General features: G+C 35.9%; 1 protein-coding gene across 1 annotated transcript in view; it reads right to left on the reverse strand.

Annotated features, from left to right (window-relative positions):
* Positions 1-22,013, reverse strand: part of LOC126882220 (arrestin domain-containing protein 3-like) — a 115,996-nt gene that overhangs the window by 36,551 nt on the left and 57,432 nt on the right. The window contains exon 5 of the mRNA XM_050647027.1: positions 21,178-21,360. Coding sequence (XP_050502984.1) covers positions 21,178-21,360 — 183 coding nt within the window. The remainder of the gene's footprint in view (positions 1-21,177; positions 21,361-22,013) is intronic.

Raw genomic sequence — 22,013 nt, forward strand, 5'->3', positions numbered from 1 at the left:
TTGCAGTTCTCCTGTCTCTTCTTGATCCGAAGATATATACTCCCAAAAAATATGCCGTTTTGTACCTACCAAGTCCTCTAGCTCGCTTATGGGTGGTCAAAAGTCACAAACTACACCGGTTCTGAATCGGTCCTCACCCCCTCTTTAAACACAGAAAAAAAATTCAAATCGATTTAACTTTCAAACACACATACATATCCACAAACATTTTCCTTTTTTTAAATAAAAATTGAGTCTTATTTCTGAGCTCGGTAACTTTTGAATGGTATAACCGATTTTTAAAATAGACATGCGTTGGAAAGGTAATGATCAGTACTATTAGAAGCCGCAAAGGTCGGACTTAAATTTTTGAAGTTTTTGGGAGTTTTGGGGACGAGAACGAAAAACAGACCCTAAATACAAAGGGCCGTAAAATCCACACCCTTGGACCAAAATGGATGGTTGACATATGAATGGGTGAGTCTTTTCCTGAACTTTAAGATGGGACTTGGCCCATCTTTCAAATCAGTCAGATTTAGAAAATCAAAAATTTCGTGTATATATAGTGTCGCGTGTAGGGGGTGTTAATGTGCGCCACTGGCGAGAACTGCCGCTCTCTGGTAATTTACGTAAAAATATTTCGAATTCTAATGCGAGTATAATAGGTTTTAGGACGATTTTTTATTATAAAAATATTATCAATAGTTTAAAAAAATGGGAAAAGTTAATTTAAAGTTCTATTTAAAAAAGGGTTGAAACTAGTTTGGCGCTCTATCAACTAAATAAAATAAGACAGCTCTTGTTTCGCTTCACAACGAAGTGATTATTTATTATTGTTTTATTATTACGTCGTGCAAATACCTATGTTAACATCATCATCATCGTCATAACCTATGTTAACATAAATCCATTTTGGTTTCATCCATTTTGGTTTATTTTTATAAATATTTATTTACTAATATTTACTTTATATTTACTAATAATAAAATTGTTTTATATTACTTCGATTTAGCGCGCCTATGAGCACTATGTCAAAATATTGATCTTAGATAATATCAAATATTGCCACTGTTGCCAAAGTTTGGCAGAACTTTCGAAAACGGGTATGATACTATCTCCCGAAGTTATATTGATGACGCGCTACTGTATGCTTTTAAGTTATATCAGCGATTTTTTGTATTTTCTGCGTTATTCCTTTAATTTGTGGATTTTTAGTCTGCTTTTATATAAAAATTTTAGAACTCTTTAGCGACGTATTGGTATAATCTGACCGTCATTATCAACCAAAAAAAGAAGATGTGTTTGGTGGTATTTCTAGTGACTTTCTTGGGTTTGAATCTGTCGTTTTAGTTTACTTCTCTTGGTTTAAAAACAAAGCTTAGTAAACAATATAGCAATCTATTGTAATAATTATTTGTCCCTCCCGACTAACTAAATGCCGGCTTTACCAGCTAATCCTAATCTAAAATGGAACAGGGTGAAAGTAAGTATCCAGCATTTCCAAACTGATTGTTTCGATTAAGGGTAGAAGGTGCCTATAAATATTCGTGTTCCTCCAAGTTGGGGGGGTTGGAAGAACAAAAATAATTAAATGTTAAAAACCCGGCAACAAACCGCGAAACTAACAGGAAAAATGACGACGATCCAAATTACGAAATAGGGAAATAATTTTTGGAACATAGGACATCCAGGTCTCTCCAAGAAAATAAATAAAGTGTTTTACGAAATTGACATAATTGAGAGCATCCTCGATCTAGGCATCCTAACCCAAACAAAAACGAAATGAGAAGGATTAAGTTTCAAGGATCAAGGTCTGTAAATTTTCCACAGGACATCATGATGTGAGGTTGTATGTCAAAGGGTTGGGAACTTTATATTTTATTAAAGGTATCATAAACGCCACCAAACATCAGCATATCCTTGAACATTCGTTTTTACAAAGTGCGAGAAGTTATATCCATCTGAAGATTTTATGTTTCAACGGAACGGAGCCTCATGCCATACGGCTACCAAAAAATTGATGGGAGAACATGACCTTAATATTTTTTCACATCCTTCTAGCTTTTTTTTTCGTCTTTAAAGAGAGGGGGTCTGGAATCTTCAAAAGACACCTTAGTCCAGAACGCCGCCTGACTGACCTTAGTGCAGGATTGATTCTTCGTAGTACCAGCGATAGTTCCCGAGGTGCTTTAAAACGCTCTCTCGTCGCCGAGGCTACGCCGAATGCCTACCTGCTAAACCAGACCCTCCTCTGTCATCCAGCGCTCCGAAAACGGAATGGCCGCTGCAAGGTCGACATCGCTTCCGAAGCACTTTACCTTCATTTATCCACAGACTGTAAGCAAGGAGGCCCTTCATTTTCCCCGTTCCCCCCTTTTTTGGTCCCAAGATTGGGCTTTTTTTAATTAGAGCTTCTTTCCTACAGTCTGTCTCATACAATATATCTCACTTATTCGCCTCTCGTCAAAACTTATTCCCTCTGCCTTCTACTCACCATATATTTCCCTCTCAGCCCTATCGTTGGTACAGCTGTTTTTCCTCCTCTTCTTTCTTCTTGATCACTACGCGGATATAGTTGTGTATGCTTGTCCAACCAGTTTTATTTTCAATCATTCTCTCAATCATTTCTCGCACTATCACAAAATTCACACCTGTCTCTCTTTCCATTCTATTTCTTTCTACTATCCATCTGTTGCACTCTAGCATCGTATGTGTAACAGTGTCCGGGTGTCTGCAGTATAGACATTCATCAGTGTCAGCCTTTCCAAACCTAGAGAGGTAGGCTCTAAAACACCTGTGTCCTGTGAGCACCTGCGTCAGGAAATAGTCCAGTCGCCTGTAACCACAGTCCATCCAATCTTTTAAGTTAGGAAGCAACATCTTTGTCCACTGTGCCACATGCTCCATGTTGTTCCATTCTTGCTGCCATCTTTCAATTGACCTTTCTCTTTCCTTTCTTCTCTCGGACATAGTAAGCTCAAGGTCTCTTCTCTCATACAGTTCTTTTCTTTCTACTACCAACACATGCAGCGGAACACATCCAGTGATGGCCCACAAGGCTGCGGCAGACACAGTCCTGTAGGCGCATGCCACTCGCAGCAGACTTGTTCTGTCCACTCGTGTAATGAGCCCCCTGTAGACCCGTATCCCTACCGCCTCACTCCAGACTGGGGCCGCATAGAGGACGATCGACTGCACAACACCGTGCAAGGCCCACCTCCTTTCGGATTTGGGTCCTCCAATGTTGGGCATCACCCTCCCCAACGCAACCGCACTGTTTGCAACCTTCCGGGTCACCAACTGCACGTGCTCCCCCCATTTTCCATTCTGGTGCAACGTCACTCCTAGGTACTTTACGTGTTTCTTGGGTGTTAGACACGCTCCTGTACATTGTAGCACCACACTCCACACTGTGCCTGTTCCTTTTCCCCTTCAGAATGATGGCCTCGGTCTTCTCTGCCACGAGTTTCAGTCCATGCTGTGTCATCCATTTCTTCACGACGCCGCCTGCTTTCCGTACCCGGTATTTAAGATCTGGCTCGTCCCGCGCCACTTCCAGCACAGCGAGATCGTCTGCAAATGCGAAGGGAGACGTATCCTCTCCATATTCACAGTTCAGAATCCCGTCATATGCTAGATTCCATAGCGTCGGGCCCAAGACAGATCCCTGGGTAACACCTGCCGTCACATCCACGATCGTGCCTTTCTCCACCATAATTCTTCTTTCAGACAGATATTCCGCTACCACGTTCATCAGGTATCCAAGACATTCTCTCTCCTGCATTGCCTTCATTACCTCGTTCCACTGCAGCGTATTGAATGCATTCCTAACATCGAACAACAACAAGGCCGCCCAACGGTGTTCATGACCTCTATTGAGCAATGCGTCGAATACACTCACGATTGCATCAATCATGCTTCTCCCTTTACAGAAACCAAACTGCCTCGGGGACAAGCCTCCCGACCTCTCAATCATGTCATCTCAATCATGACATCCTTCTAGCTGCCTTGTTCTTAAACTAATAGGGACACTTTAGCAGAAAATGAAACAACACCTAAAAATAACCACCAACGTACTTTGCCACAACTACGTGCTAAATTGCAAGAAATATTGGATAGTGTCACCCCTGAATTCTGCGAAGTCCTAGTTGATACAATGCCTAATAGAGTTCAAGCTGTTATTCAAGCTAAGGGCCATGTTACGCCTTAATAAATTTTATTTTATTAAAATCCTTGTTCCAATATTTGGTTGTCAGCATTTTTCTATTATCAAACAATTAGTTAAATACAATAGTCAATAGTTCCGTTACACTTCACTCCGCTCCAATGCTCCAGACCATCCACTTTCCCCCGATAGCACTCTGATGCACTATAGGGGCTCTCAATCAGCAAAGTGCTTATCATATGGGAGTCCTGGGTACAAGAACTCCCACATGAAATTCTACCCCGATCAATGCAGACCAGTGTGAGGCGCTCTATTACCGCTATCTCTAGTGACTTCAAGCCGCCACCCAACTTTATGGTGACGTCACTAGTATGATACATATTCCAAAAAATCATAATTTAGAAATAAAAATCGACCTATGGATTTATTTCCAAAGTTGCTCATTCACGAAACAATGCATTTATTCTATTTGGCTTTGTCACACTGTATATGCAATTAAACCGTAAAAATAAAATCCACATATCATAAAAATGTTGTCAATTTCATGTTCACAATTAAAAAAAAATAACTGCTTGTTCCAACATTTAATTGTTATGGCTCTTATGACGCAAGACCCACAGAGTAGTTGACTACACTTAGTTTAATCAGGAAAGCAAATATCCCTTCTTCTTCTTTAGGTGCCGTCTTCTCTAAGGAGGTTGGTAATCATCACAGCTGTTTTCACTTTTGAGATTGCAGCTCTGAACAAGTCAATGGGGGCAGATTGTAATTGCGCGCAGCGGTCAGGGTTCTCAACAGCGTGTCTAAGCCAATGGTGCAATTGCGCGCACGTCTTTAAAAAGGTATGCTGTGATTGCGCGCAAAGTCGTAAAATTATAGTAAACGGAAGTTTTATTTATTAAGATAATAACAAGTGAATACTACATTGAAATAGTTGTGATAAAAAAAACTTAATAGTGTTTCTTTTATAATTAATATTTATTGTATTAAATAATGTATATATGTAGACATTTAATTTGAACATGCCTTATAACATATAGTTTTAACAAATTCTATTCTGGATATTTCTTTATTTTTAAATTTCTCTATCAAATTTGTTACATATATTGTAATGTTCTTTCATAATTAATATTTTTAATTTTTTTTTTTAAATGTAAGCTATTTAATTGCACATAATTAATTAAAAAATTAATATATTATATATATTATATATTATACAGTACAATTTTCAAAGGAGGAAGACCTAACCCTTCGGTCCAAACCTAACTTTCGGGTATTAGAGCTGCTGATATATACCGCTGCGCGCAATCACAATATACCGTTTTGTTTACCTGCCTTAATCCTTCCGTTGCGCGCAATCACAGCAACCCTCTTAAAGGTAAATTTCAGTACCCCAGGAGGTATTTGACCGCTGCGCGCAATCACAACCCACCCGTCAATGGAGCTGCAATAATTATACCACTTTCTCAGATTGTTGAGCGAGGGGATGCGTCGTCTTCTAATACTTCGTTTTCCCTGTATTTTCCCTGCATTATGGTTTGTAGCAACATATATGTATCTCCTCTCATAACATGACCGAGATATTGTAACTTTCTTATCTCAATCGTATTCATGATTTCCTTTTCCTTTTTTATCTGTCTGAGTGTTGTGTTAATGAAACTCAAAAGCAGGTATATGCATTTATTGTACATTTATAGTAGCTTTAACATACCATGACCATGTGCAATCTGCAAGCCATGATCTAAAGACCCCCAACCTAAAAACCCCTCTGTCATCTTTCTAACCTCATGGCCTCTACCAACCAAGCAAGCTAGGAAGTAACGTATGGGGTGTTGCCTAATGTAGGAATACCTTACACAACATCCTCCTTTTTAAGATTATAAAAGCAACAACCTTCTTAATACTAAATGATACAATAAAACACATTATGTGATGTAGTCTGAAAACAAGTTGGGACGTTTTTTATTTCTCTTTGGAGCAATGTTTTCTGATGCACTTGGAGCTACACTGCTTAGTAAGGCTTCTGCACTCTCATTAATAGATATTGGTTTGTCACTACACTATACATTATTACTTTCTACAATTTTCTCCCAGAAGATGAATCTTTAGGATTCTCTGAAAAATTAGTCCTTACAATAGGCAGGGGAGTAACATTATTGGCGTTCGGAACATAATACGGAGCAGCTATTAAAAACCACCTGTTTCTACGATAAACAGTACCATCATTAGTTTTAACAATATAAGCACGAGGTTCTGAACATACCTCTGTTACCACTCCATATTTCCAAAGGTCAGTAATCCACACTGTATCACTGATTTTTAAATCAGACATCTCCTTAGAATTGTGTCTTCTGTTATAATTGTTTTCCTGAAGAGTTTTACGTTTTTCTTCAGTGTTAATGAAAGATTTACGAGCATTGACCACCTCCTCAAGTTTACTAGGAAGTATAGGCAACAATGTTTTTAATTTACGCGACATTAGCAATTCTGAAGGACTGAAGCCACATTCTAAAGGAGTTGATCTATAGGCCAATAGCCCCAAATATATATCCTCATTTGTCTTTAGCAAAGATTTTGCGACCTTTACTGCTGCTTCTACACAGCCGTTAGACTGTGCATAATAAGGACTGCTAGTAGTGTGAATAAAATTGTATTCAGCAGCAAATTTGGAAAAACCTGAGCTGAATTGAGGACCCTGATCTGATCTGACAACGTCAGGTATTCCATATCTCGCAAATTGTTCTTTCAACTTTTCAACAATAACACTTTCAGTTAGACTAGTCAAAGGTATGATTTCAAAAAATCGGGAATAGTAATCAGTTAGAATTAGAAACCAATTTTTTTCTTTAAACAAATCAACAGCTACTTTTTGCCATGGTCTAGATGGAATGGTATCCTTGACAAATGTTTCTTTAATATTTGTGCGTTCCTCAACACAATTAGGACAAGACCTAACCAGATTTTCAATCTGAGATGAAAGTCCTATCCACCAGACAGACATTTTAGCCCTTTCCCTACATTTTACAATGCCTTGATGGCCTTGATGAATGTATTCCAGGGTCTGTAACTGTAAGGCAGGTGGAACAATTAACCTGGAATTTTTTGTAAGAAAGTTCTCATTAAGACTAATCTCATACCTATATTGAAAATAAGGGCACATTTCTGGCAATATATGTTTTTTGTCAGGCCAGCCTGAAATACAATATTGTTTAAGATTCCTACAAATAGGATCTAACTCTTGTTCATTAAGAATTTTATTAAGAAAATGATTTTTTATAGGCAAATTTTGTATAATTAGACGGACATGTGCATCTACTTCTGAAGTAAGTTCTTCACTATCGTGTGACACCTGCAATGGATTACGACTTAGAGCGTCAGCTACTTTTAAGTCTGTACCTCGAGTATAAAGTACAGTATAATTATATCTCATAAGTCTGAGACGAAATCTTTGTAGACGAGGAGTCAAATCATCAAGATTTTTTTTTCTGTAATATTTGTAGAAGTGGTTTATGATCGGTCTCTAAAATTATAGAAATTCCTGTTATGTATTCCTGAAATTTTTCACAAGCCCATGTTAAACTCAAACACTCTCGCTCAATTTGAGTATAACGACATTCAGTAGGAGAAAGTGTTCGAGATGCATATGCTACTATTTCCGTTTCATTGTTTTCATTAATTTGCATCAGAGCAGCCCCTAAACCAAATGAAGACGAGTATCCACTGACAATTACTTTTTTAGTTGGGTCAAAGTAAGAAAGGCATTAATCAATGCATTTTTTATTTTTGAAAAAGCTGCAGTTGGATCTTTACTCCACCGAAATAAGACATCATTTTTTAATAAATAGTTGAGGGGCTCAAGAATATCGGACTTATTTGAAATAAAACGACCAGCATAATTGATCATACCTAAGAGCTGTTGCAGTTCTTTTTTACTCGTGGGGTTAGGAAATTACGTAATAGCTTCTACTCGAGACGGATCAATTATAATACCCTCACCTGAAATCACATGGCCTAAAAATGCAATTTTATTTACACCTATCAGACATTTCTTTTTGTTGAGTGTTATACCTTCTTTACTGAGTCTCTGCAAGACTTCCCTAAGAATACGATCATGTTCTTCCACTGTGGGTGCATGTACTAATATATCATCTATGTGGGTAATGATACCTTTCAAACCTAGGAATAACTTAGAAAATTTCTGACTGAAAAATTCAGGAGAACAGGATATACCGAAAGGTAACCTTGTGAACAGGAATCTGCCAAATGGGGTAATAAAAGTAGTTAAAGCTTGAGAGCTTTTTGAAAGTCGAACTTGATAAAATGAAGAAGTAGCATCTAATTTTGAAAATATACGAGATCCCTCAAGTTGTGCCAATGAGGTTTCTACTTTAGGTATAGGGAAATAGGGTCGTAGAATGCTTTTATTTAAATAAGTATAATCCCCACAAATGCGCACCGTTTCCCCCTTTGGAACAACTACAATCGGAGCTACCCAACCTGTATGCTCTTCTACTGGTTCTATGATCTTTAAATCTTGAAGCCTTTTTAATTCGTTCTCTAATTTACCTAGTAAGTGTATAGGGACTACTCGAGGAGTAGTCTGTACAAAAGGTTTAGCTTCTTCACAGACTTCAATTTTAATTTCATCTTTGAAGTTGCCTATTTCATTAAATATATATGGAAATTCTTTTTCTACATGTACATTAGTGCTAGAACTTTGATTAATAGAATTTATTGAAAAGTTTGCTACCTCGAGACATGAAATACCTGGCCTTCCCAGAATAGACATTTTTAAATCTTGAATTACAAATAAATCCAAAGTACAAGATTTGCCTTTAGAAGGATATGTAAGTTTTTCAGTAAGTTTACCCAGAACTTTTAGTTTGGTACCATCAGGGCCTGATATTGTTTCAGAACAGTTTTTTAAACTCTTTAATAAGATTGAATCTAAATGATTTGATGGAATGCAGACAATATCAGCTCCTGAATCAACTAAAAAGGGAACTAATTTCTTATTATCACTTATTTGTAAGTTAACCAGCCATTGATTATGGTTATTTGTAAAAACATTTCCACATATGTTTATTCAAAGTAACATTACCTAAGAAAAGAGGATCCTGAATTTGAACACCACCTTCTGAAGAGGTGGTTATATGGTGGAGAGATCTTGAGTCCTTCTCCTTGGACAGACATACTCTATCCCAGTGACCAAATCTTCCACACCCTCTGCATGTAGATCTTCGAGCAGGACAGATTTCTCGTTTATGTTGTGCCAAACCACAGTATTTACACTTTACCTCAGGATGCTGGGGACGTTTACTCGTATTGAAACTTTTTGGAGTGTTTTCTTGTTTAGCTATAACATTAAGTAATGACTGTTGTTGTTGTAGTACACTGTTTTGCTGGGACTGCAGTTCAGCTTGGCGTGCATATAATATTGCATCTGATAATGTAAGTTTGGCCTCTAATTGCATTTTTTCACTAGTCTTCTTGTCAAGCATGTCAACGACAATCCTATCTCTTATAAACTCTTCTTTAAGTACACCAAAGTTACAATTAGCTGCCAGAGTATGCACTGCTGCTATAAAACTATCAATGTTTTCCCCTGGTAATTGGACCCTAGAGTTAAATTGAAATCTTTCGAATATGATGTTTCTTCGAGGTATGAAATGGCTTTCCAGAGCTTGTATCATGTCATCATAGACTGTAGGGACCTTCTGCATTTGTAAGATGATTTCTTCACTCTTCTCGCCCATTATGTACAGAAGAGCATCTATCTTCTCTGAATCAGACTTTGTTGACAAACCACTCACTTTTGCATATCTTTCAAACCGTTTTCTCCACTGAGACCAAGAAGCTGGATTTGAAAAATTGAATGCTTCAGGAGTTGAGACATGGAACCCTGATGAGCTTCCACTCGACGCTCCCGACAATTCCCCAGGATTAGGCATCGTATTATTATTTGGAATTTCTAGTATTTTACGTAGCTCACCTTATTTCCTGTAGAAATTTGTTTTAATATGTATTTACCGCTGCCACCATGTTGTGTTAATGAAACTCAAAAGCATGTATATGCATTTATTGTACATTTATAGTAGCTTTAACATACCATGACCATGTGCAATCTGCAAGCCATGATCTAAAGACCCCCAACCCAAGGTTCATAAATAGACAGGTTGCGTGGTAACTTTCCACCAATCAGCGTCGAGAATCTAATGGCGGGAGTGACGTCACCCAGAATGCTGCATTCAAATTCATTCACTTCACTCATTGAAATGAAGTCGGAAAGTAGGAATGTATTGAAAATGTGTATATTTAAAAAAATACGTTTGGATTTTTAATGACTATTTATTTCATATATTCTTTAAAAAATGTGGTAGATACCTGTAGAGTTACAAAACTCATAGAATATAATTGCAATTAAATATATGCAGTAGAATAGCATTACTACTTAATTAAAGCAGAAGGAGATTCTTTCTTGTGTATATATGGGACTAAATCATTCAAATATCCTAGGTATATTAATAATGGATTGAATACAATTTACTTTTTTAAATGATTTTGAGTAGGTATATAATAATTTTTAATTGGGGATAATGCATGTAGTACATTATTATAAATTCCTCCTAACATGTACACCATGGTGAAAAAGAGATTCAACTAAAGATTTATGTATCAAAATTAGTAGTTTTTCCCTTAAGTTTAACATAAGAGCATCTGAGTACGTTAGGTACTGGATTATAATATCTAAAACTATTAAAACATTATGATTCCATTCAATAGGTACCTGTGAAGTTTTACATTAACAGTAAATTATAAAAAAATACAATTTCAGTGCAATAAAGGGAATTTTCCCCATTTTATATATTTATTTAGTTTACAATTGTTTATTCAAACGATCTTCAGATGGCTGCACTATTGGTTATAATTTTATATGAAACAATTACATATAATAGATCTATTATCTATAGACTTAATTAGATATATTGTTCAATAAGTCTAAGCAGATTGTAACCTACACAGATGATGTAAACTTGATGTGAAGAACCGCAATAGACATTACAGAACTGTAATGTCTCTATACAAGAATGTCCTTTACTATACAATACAGCAGAAAGAAAATCCAGTAAGTAAGTAGGTACTTAATACAACCACATTAAAATGTATCTTAACACTTGTAAAAGAGTTTTGGGTTTAAGTTATTATACTAAAAACACGTAATGACATCTATAGATACATTATATCTCAAGATATAAACACAAATTAAAACACTAACGATATTTAATAACAAAATATAGCCTCCAAACCACGTGTTTTGGCTTTTAGCAAACCAAATGGAAAAAATTTAATAATAATAACTTACCGAGATTTTCTTAGATTTTCTTCGTGTTGTTAAATGTTGAAGCACTATTTTCGGTGGCATTAAGGAAAATGAAGGATGGGATAAAAGAAGGGAACTTACCGAAAATATGTTGTCTGGTATCGTCAATTTGTCTCACGGAAAACACACACAAAATCAAATTAAAATTGTCAAAGTGTACTATACGTTCCGACCGTATGTCTGTTAACGACTGACTGACTTAACATAAAGGACAGAAGATTATGCTTACTTAGAACTGTGTTGCCAAGACGTTCCCGAATTAAAATAAATGAAATATATATTCATATTGGCGCAAACATAGCCCCCGCCCTGAAAAACCCATTTTTCAGCCAAATCTGTATGCAATTTGTGCCGAAAACACAATAAAAAAACTAGTTCCAAATAAATACTCAAAGGACCAGGCATAAATTAATATACCAAAATTTTCAGAGTTAATTACCGTAACTCAAAAAAAAAATAATCGAAAAAAATAAATAAATTCTAATGAAAAATACCTATAACTATATACAAAAGATATTACTGTAAATTTATTGATTCGGAAGAGGGCATAACTTCAAAACTGGTCGTGTAAATGTCCCTTTCGAAGTTTTTACAGTAACATTTCTAACAACTCCGTCTTTACCCGGATGAACCTCAGTAACAATGGCCAAAGGCCAACAAAGTGTAGGTACATTGTCTACCTTTAAAATAACAACCATTCCGATTTTAACATTAGGCAAATCTATATTCCATTTTTCTCTAGTTTGTAAGGTAGTCAAATATTCCAAACGCCACCTTTTCCAGAAATCTTGCACCATTCGATCGATTAACTGGAACCTATCTAACCGGTTTATATTTAAATCTGTTAAATCGTCGGCCGGCAAACTTCCTAACGGTGTTAAATTTAAAAAATGTGATGGAGTTAATACCGATATTTGAGATGAATCAGTTGGTCGACGACAAAGAGGTCTCGAATTTAAGATTGCCTCTATTTGAATTAATAGAGTATTTAACTCTTCATATGTTAACAACTGATCCCCTATGACCTTGTAGAGATGCGACTTAGCGCTCTTTACATTACTTTCCCAAAGACCCCCGTGACTCGGACTTTGTGGACTTATAAATTTCCATTCCACACCGTTCAAATTTAATTCACATAACAGTGCATTTTGATATTCTTCCGAACTAGCAAACCGATTAATTTCACTTAAAACCGTTTTCGCACAAACAAAAGATGATCCCTGATCAGAATATAAAACCTTGCATGGGCCCCTTCTTGCTAAAAGTCTTTTAAATGCTTGCATAAAATGTGGTGTGCTTAAAGAACTCACCAATTCTAAATGAACCGCTTTTGTGCTTAAACAACCCGCTAATAAACAATACGATTTATGAACCGCCGCATTACGTTTTTTACCTAATGTAATATTTATTGGCCCAAAATAGTCAACCCCTACGTGTAAAAAGGGTTTAGTAGCAGTAACCCTCGATACCGGTAAATCTGCCATGAGCGGTGTCAAAATTTTCGGTTTATTTCTAAAACAACGATTGCATTTAAAAACCCGATTTCTTATAAGATTTCTTGCCCCAAGAATCCAATACCTTTGACGCAATAAAGCTTCAAGCAAATATGCCCCCGTATGCATATAAATTATATGATAAAAATCAACAATCCGTTCAACTAACGTTTCTTTTCCCGGTAAAATTAGTGGATGTTTTCCCGAAAAACTAAGGGATGAATTATTAAGTCGTCCCCCCACCATAAGTAAACCGTCTTGTAAAAATGGCCGTAATTTCTTAAGCTGTGTTTTACATTGTTTGTTTTCTTTTATCATTTTTATTTCAGTTTCAAAATGTTTTAACTGAATTAACTGAATTAAATAACATTCTGCTGTTCTTAGCGCAGTAGCCGTAATTAATTTTTGCACAGGAATTAATTTTAACAACATTAAAACCCGAACCGTAATCCGTAAAATTTTATGCCAGCTAGAATGACGTTTAACCAATTCAAGTAAGGGATGAATTTTTTCACCCTGCTTCTCCTCCTCAATAACCAAAACCTTAACCTCCGAAATATCCGATTCTAATATTGAAGAAGGCCAGTCCGATTCCCGTAATTTTATCCAACTAGGACCTTGTAACCAAAGTTCATGATTTATTAATTGTGAGGGTGTCAACCCTCTTGACAAGCAGTCCGCGGGATTATTTTTACCTTCAATATGTTGCCATGAAATATTAGGAAGGTTTTCTTTAATTTGCTGCACTCGATTAGCTACAAAACTATCTTTGGTATTTGCCGAAGTTAACCAACTCACCACCGTGGTCGAATCAGAATACGCAACTAGTTGTGAAATATGAGTAAGTTGGCTATAATTTTCAAATATTAATTTCAGCAAAGATGATAACAACAAAGCCGCGCATAATTCTAGCTTCGGAATGGTCATGGTCTTTTTTAAAGGTGCACATCTCGATTTTGCAGCAACCAGTCTCACACTCACTTCACCGCTAGAATTTACAACCCTTAAATAAACTACCCCACCGTAACCGTCTCGACTTGCATCCGCAAACCCCAAAATCATAATCGGAACATCCCTCATGGCTCCTACATGTCTAGGGACCTCAAATTTTGAAAAATCTTGCCATTCATTGCATACCTTTTCCCATGATTTTTTAATCGTATCCGGGGGTGAGTCATCCCAACCCAATTTTAGTTGCCATAACTCCCTGATCATTAACTTTAAATGCAAAATAAATGGAGCAATCAGACCAATAGGATCATAACATTTTGCAGTAAGAGATAAAATCTTAAGTTTTGTACAATTTTTATCGGGGGTGGTTAACCTATAGTTCAAAACATCCCTCTGCGGATCCCATTGCATCCCTAAAACTTTAGTCTCCGATTTAAATGTAACCGAATTTTGTAAACGTTTTTCCAGCGGAATTTCTGATAACAAATTGTCCAAATTAGTCGACCATTTAACTAAGTCAAAACAACCACCTTTGAAGAGATTTACCGATTGATTATATAATTCTTTAGCTTCAATTTCGTCCGGAACACTCGTTAAAAAATCATCCATATATAGCCCCGAAGAAATATATTTTTTAGCTAAAGGATAATCTTTGCCATCTTCATTTATCAATTGCTGAACCGTCCGTAGCGCTAAAAAAGGTGACGACCTTAAACCGAACGCAACCACTGTAAATTCATACGTTTTTATTTCCTCGTTTGGATCAAATCTCCATAATATTCTTTGAAACCGCCAGTGATCTTGTACTAATTTTATTTGTAAAAACATCTTTTTTAAATCCGAACTCAATGCTACTGGAAAAAGCCGAAAATTTATTAATAAAGTGCATATGTCCGCCTGCAGTTTAGGCCCGCTATGCAATAAATCATTCAAGGAGACATCACTGTCTGAAGGGCAAGATGCATCCAATACGATACGTATAGGTGTACTTAAACTCTCTAATTTTATTACAGGGTGATGACTAATATAATAGGATAAGTCACAATCTTCTTTTTCCAATAATTTTAAGTATCCTTGATCCAAAAAATCCTGCATAATTTTATTGTAATCCGCACGCAAGCTGTCCGATTTTGTTAACCGTTTTTCCAAGGTTTTTAACCGATTTTCCGCCGAAACCCTTGAATTTCCCAAATTTTTTGGTGAACTTTTAAAAGGTAATGCAACAGTAAACCGGCCCGATATATCCCTGGAAACCGTGGTTTTATAAATATTTTCACATTCTATAGCGTCTAAATCCGGAATTTCCCGTTTTGGAACCTGCTCTAATTCCCAAAATTTTGTCAAAATTTGTTCAATCGATGTTTCTTCCCTTAAAGTGAGCAAATTTATGGGAGTGGAATATTCCGTATCCACCTGACCCATAATAACATACCCGAACGTTGTTTCTAAAGCCGCCCCTAAACCTGAAGAACTCAAAATCCGATTACCGCCGAAAAGAATAGGAAAAAACTGCGCGCCGATTATGCCATCGATTGATTTAGGTTCAAAAAACTTATCGTCCGCTAATTGTAAATTTTTAAATTCCGATAAAGTTTGCAAATTTAATTTCGTTTTTGGCAATTTATCTGTAATATGATCAATAACTAAAGCTTGAACATCGTATTTTTTAGTCTGATCAAAACGCGAAGCGATAATAATGTCCGTTACTCCCCTTACCGACTGAGAGTTTTGTCCCAAACCTTGTACCGAAGAATTAATTTTTGTATATCTAAGACCTAGTTTTTTACAACATTCCGTGGTCAAAAGATTACACTGACTACCGTTGTCCAAAATAAACCGCGCCGTTGCATTTTGTAAAGGACTATTTAACACACATACCGTTACCGTTGCTAATAGAACCGTTTTTTCCTGATTTCTACTCAAAAAACTAGAATTTTGAAACGCACAATTAACTGAACCCGAATTGTGGTTATTGGAACCCGTTTCTGGAATACCGACACCAGAATTTGGTTGATTATTTTGATTATTTTCCTTCGCACCCCTTATTTCCGGTTTTCCTGCGCATAAAAGAAAATGATGATTCTTGGCACACTGGGCACACGGTCTTTTTAAGCACTGTCTTACACCATGTGACTGGGAAAAACACAGAAAGCATAAATTATTATTTTTTACCAAATCGTACCTTTGTGTAGGATTCATAGCCTTAAATTTATCACACCTACCCAAAAAATGTGACGATTTTTTACATAAAACACAAAAAGGCATTCTGTTATTGTTTTTATTCTCATGCTGGCTTACAAAAAATGATTTCGAATTTTTATTTTTATGATAGCCACTGGAGCTAGCCCCTTGTGAGTCACTATTATGCAAAATTTTTGTTTGATCCTTAACAAATTTAATTAAATCCGTGTAAGTAGGAATAACCGTTCCGCGCATGTGATTTTCAAAAGATTTTACCGTTTCCCTGTCCAGTTTTGAGAGTGCATGATAAAGTAAAATAAAATCCGTTAAATCCGGGACATCCAACTTTTTTAAGGCATTAACCGAGGCGTCAAAGATTTCTAAAAAACTGTTTAGATTTTTTTCAGATTCCGATTGCAAGGATTTAAAATTAAAAATTTGTTGTAAATAAGTGTTTGCTAACAACCTTTTATTATGATATTTTTCTAAAAGTGCTTTCCATAACGTGTCATAATTATCCCCAGAAGTAGCTATTCCCGCACAAATACTAAGGGCCGATCCCTTTAAATGTGAAACCAAAAGCCGAGCCTTATCTGCATCCGTCAGCTGGAAATTATCGTGTACCAATGGTTTGTAAATCGAATAAAAAGTTTCCCATTCCTTTGTTTCTCCGTGGAAATCTGGAATAGTGATTTTTGGCAAAAGACTGTGTACATTACACTGTTGTTGTGTACTTTGCTGTAAAGTTGGATTTACAATATTGGTGCTTGGTTTTAATTTTGTATAAGCCGCCCTTGCTTCACAACACATTTCGTTAATAACAGACATCACCTGAAAATCTGGTTTATAGTTTTCATCAACGTCAAACCCGACTGCGTTGATTTCATCCAAAATTTTGAGAATTTCTGTCCTTGTCGAATCCATCGACTGATACAAGTTTGTGAATTTTTTAATGGTGTTATCCGTAGTTAAGTTTTTCGATAAGTCATATAAAGTCTGAATGATTGTATAAAGCGTTTCTTTTTTAGCCGTTAATATTTTAAATTGCCTTTCGTAAGTAGTCATTGTTACTGAAATCAATCCGCAAAATCAGAAAAAAACAAAGTCTACTTTAAGAAAACTGTAGCATATAACAAACCAGGTCTGAGTATAAATTTTGAATAAAATTAATTAATTATAGAGATTTGTTAAAAAACAAGCCTTCCGGGCAGTTATTATGCAAACTCTTTATTTTGTTTAGAACCGTGAATCAAATTTAGTATTTGTTTACAAAATAATTTTTATTCATACATCCGAATTTTTCCGTAACCGATTGAGTCGAAAAATATTCACGTTTGACAACACCGCAAATATTTAAAAACCTAACTTCTTTCACGCTCGAAGCCCAAGTTGTTCCGAGAAACAAAAACGATACAAATACAAAAATCAGCAAAAAGTTATCACAGAGTTTTTTTTCCGATACGTGCCGACATTAAATTTTACCGAACAATTTGTTTCTAAATAAGAATATTATTATTTAATAATACAAAACTAAGCAAAGCAAACTGTAAACCTACGCTGAATATCCGAGCTCGAAATTGACCAAATTTATGTTTTGGCTTTTAGCAAACCAAATGGAAAAAATTTAATAATAATAACTTACCGAGATTTTCTTAGATTTTCTTCGTGTTGTTAAATGTTGAAGCACTATTTTCGGTGGCATTAAGGAAAATGAAGGATGGGATAAAAGAAGGGAACTTACCGAAAATATGTTGTCTGGTATCGTCAATTTGTCTCACGGAAAACACACACAAAATCAAATTAAAATTGTCAAAGTGTACTATACGTTCCGACCGTATGTCTGTTAACGACTGACTGACTTAACATAAAGGACAGAAGATTATGCTTACTTAGAACTGTGTTGCCAAGACGTTCCCGAATTAAAATAAATGAAATATATATTCATATTGGCGCAAACACCACGTATCCTATTATAGGTTTGTTCCAACACGACCGAGAACCGTCACGAAACGGTAACGCTCCTGCGCAGTAAACAAAATCCGTTCCAACAAAAATATGATCGTCATCGGATCGTCCTTCCCACTGTTCCAACAAGAATTGTGATCTTTCGGTGACGGTTTCGTGATGATCATTTCAGTAATCGGGCAAATGCATAATGTGCTGGTTGGACTGACTTGCACATTAGGATTTAATTCTTTAAAGTTTTTGAGCCTTTGATCGACTAAAAGCACACAAAAGCTGTCACCAACAAAAATGACAAAATATGATTACCGTCATGGGACGATAACTGGGCGATAAAATTACGAACATGCGCACAACAAACGGTACAAGTAGTTTCGTGACGGTTTCTGGACCGTCCAAAAGTTCATGTTGGAACAAACCTTATGTTTACAAACAATTCGTAAAATTGATCGTCTGGGTGACGTCACGATGACAATATTTCATTTGTCAATGCCAAAGTTACCATACAACCTATGGTATAGGGACCTTGCCCCCAACCTAAAAACCCCTCTGTCATCTTTCTAACCTCATGGCCTCTACCAACCAAGCAAGCTAGGAAGTAACGTATGGGGTGTTGCCTAATGTAGGAATACCTTACACAACACTGAGGACCTCAACATTTGTTATTCGGTCTACTCAACTTATTTTGAATTTTCTTCGGTAAGTCCACATTTCGAATGCTTCAAGTCGATTGCTTATTTCTTTCTTTAAGGTCCAGGTCTCCACCCCATACAGCAGCACCGAAAACACATATGAACGTAATATTCTTATTTTGAGTTGCAAACTAAGATCTCTACTGCATAATAGGTACTTTTCTCATCTTTTTAAATGTTGCTCTAGCTTGTCCAATTCTCATTTTTATTTCTTCTGTATACTCGTTATTTTCATTAATAATTGTACCAAGATATCTGCATTTTTTAACTTTTTCAATTGGCACCACTCTTATGTTTAAAACGTCTTGTATTTTTGAAATTGCCATAAATTTTGTTTTATTAGCGTTAAGCGCTAGTCCGCTTTCCTCACTAGAATTTACTACATTATCTAAGAGTGCCTGTAGGTCTTGTATATTCTCTGCAATTGGTATAGTATCGTCGGCATATTTGATATTTTTGATGCGCCTGTCGTTGACTTTTATTTTAATTGTAACATCTTCGAGTGATTTTTTAATGATTTTTTCCGAATATAGATTGAGCAATAAAGGTGAGAGTATGCAACCTTGCCTTACGCCTCTTACGCAACCTCCCATAGGGATAAAAAGAAAGGGAATACAGTTGAGTCCACGAGTCTTTACCCGTGCGTCATAATTTAAAACATACGAAGTAAGTCGATGATAAGTCGGAAATTGAAATTTACTAAACGCAATAGCAAGTGACAGTAATGGCTTGATTACATGTAACGAGTACAGTGGCAAGACAGCAAACTGTTACTAGGCCGAGACAGTGGTGTGAGGGCGAGAGATGGTTTATAGGTATTTGGCAAATTCTGAATTTAGAGGCGAGTCAGTTCAGTTTCCATTCACAAAAACAAGGAGTAGTGTACTTATTGATCGCAAAGCTAACATTAAAAATATATCAAATGGCTTATATTACTGCTTATACAAGAATTGACGGATATTTTATGAGAAGGAGATAAGCGTCTTTGGACTATAGACAATGGATTTTAAGAAGACCTAATCTCGCTGCCCCCGATTTCTTCGATTCATTGATTTTTTTTATTTCTTGACTATATGTCGAATTTAAATTTCTTATTTTATTTGAATTCTAGAGTTTTAAAACCAACAATATTTATTTCTTCTACAATCGATACATATGCTGCATCACGTTTTTGTTTATTTTTATACTCCAAAGATTTGAAATTTCATAAGCACGGGTGTGACTTATCGATACAATTGAACTAAACTTTATTGTCCTATCTGAGTTCCATTTGTTAGCTATTTTTGAGAATCACAAATCACATTGATTAACACAAGTCGTCTCCTCTGATGAAGTGATAATATGCACAGTTACACAGCTAGTGTTGTTTACACATACCGAGTGGATTGGCGAGTATACGATTAAAGGGTGGGATGTCGAAGACTCGGCCTAGTAAATAGAACAAGATCCGAGTGACTGTCTCGCCATATGACTGGGGCGAGTGCTCGGCCAAGTACTCGTTAGTATGTTTATACCAAACGAGCATTCGGCCGAGAACACTGTCTCGCTACAGTACTCGTTACGTGTAATCAAGGTTTAAGTGGCTACTGCTCCTATTACCGCTTAAAATTTGAGTTATCAAATATGTGTTTTATCTCGCCAGATATTAATGACGCACGGGTAAAGACTCGTGTACTCGAGTGTAATAATGATGATAATGTCGAATAATTTCTATATATCGCTGATACCTATGATTAATGTGATTCCTAATACATTTCCAGTGAAAATAATAACTCTTTGATAAGTATTGGCGATTACAAATTTTTTTATATGCGTGTCCGCGAAGATTATAACTCCCAAAATATTTATAAGGAAAAGATTTAGTTTATAATAGATGACGACGAAAACAATTATTTCCCTTTCTGTTTCTGTTTCTGCCGACGAAAACAATTATTCCTGAGAACTTTTTACTAATTATAATGTTCGTGGACCCACAAACAGAAATGATGTTTTTTGCCGATACTCCTCAAAACATAAATCTTTTCGCTAACACTTTATTAGGGATTAAAATTTTCACAATCATATAATCGAAAATAATATTTTTCGCGGCGTTCATTGAAAGTTCTACTCTTAACGGCATTTTTCGGAGTTATACTTTTCGTAGGCGGTGGCGATATGATTGAACACATAGGTATTGATTGGTTTTTTTTGCTGAGTGCACGTAAGCTTTAAGGTTTTATCTTACCAGTAACTCAATACAAAATAACAGAAAATTAGAGGCCTAGATATAACATTAGAGAAAGATCAAACTGGATTTAATTTCCTCTTCTCTGTCACCACATCTCGTTAATACCTTCCATTGAAGTGAAAAATTAAATTTTAAAATATACTTACTCGATTAAGAGTTAATATAAACTCTTCAACATTCGTATTAGACCAGTTGGTGATTTCTACACTAACTTTAGCCATTTCTCCAAGAACAAACGCATCTTTTTCTAGAAAGAGATTTATAGTAATTGGTTCACTGGCACAACACCAACAACATACAATTTTTTCGTTCTGATAAACAATTGGAGTCTAAAATAAAGAAAACATGAAAACATATTAATGTTTATATTAATATGAATAAGCAGGTACCTAATAGTAGGGGAGGCAAGGATGCTAAATTTGCAGTTAGTAAAGCGTTATGGGGACCTCCTATTGGGTTGTGAAAATTAGGTCATAAAACCAAAAAAGTTAAGTTAAGTTTTCTATTTTAGTGGGGACTTTACATTTTTTAATTTAATTTTCCATTTCCAACAATCGTTTTTTCCGATTATAGCCCCATCTATCATAATTCGAAAAAATCTCACGAATAAAAAGTTACTTATTTTTACGTAAGGAATCCAAATCTGCAATAAAAAATGGGGGCTCATATTTAAGATTTTAAAGTATCCCCCACCCACCTCCGTGGGGGTCGTGTTTGATGTAATTCGATAGATTTGTCCAAAATATATATACAGTGCTGTGGAATAAGTGTTACCCCCCCCCCCTGTTAACTTGTTTATTTTAAGAATATAAGCAAAACGCTCTGACAGGTTGATTTATAAACTAATCATTATATTATGGCCTCAACGTTTCGAACTTTACGCGATCCCTCTTCAGGTGACAGGCATAACTTTGATTTTTTAAATGGTAAAGTACATCATGTGACACCTCATTTAACAGCTTTTGAAATACTGATTACAAAA

The sequence above is a fragment of the Diabrotica virgifera genome, chromosome 3 (genome assembly GCF_917563875.1).
Source record: "Diabrotica virgifera virgifera chromosome 3, PGI_DIABVI_V3a".
NCBI lineage: Eukaryota > Metazoa > Arthropoda > Insecta > Coleoptera > Chrysomelidae > Diabrotica > Diabrotica virgifera.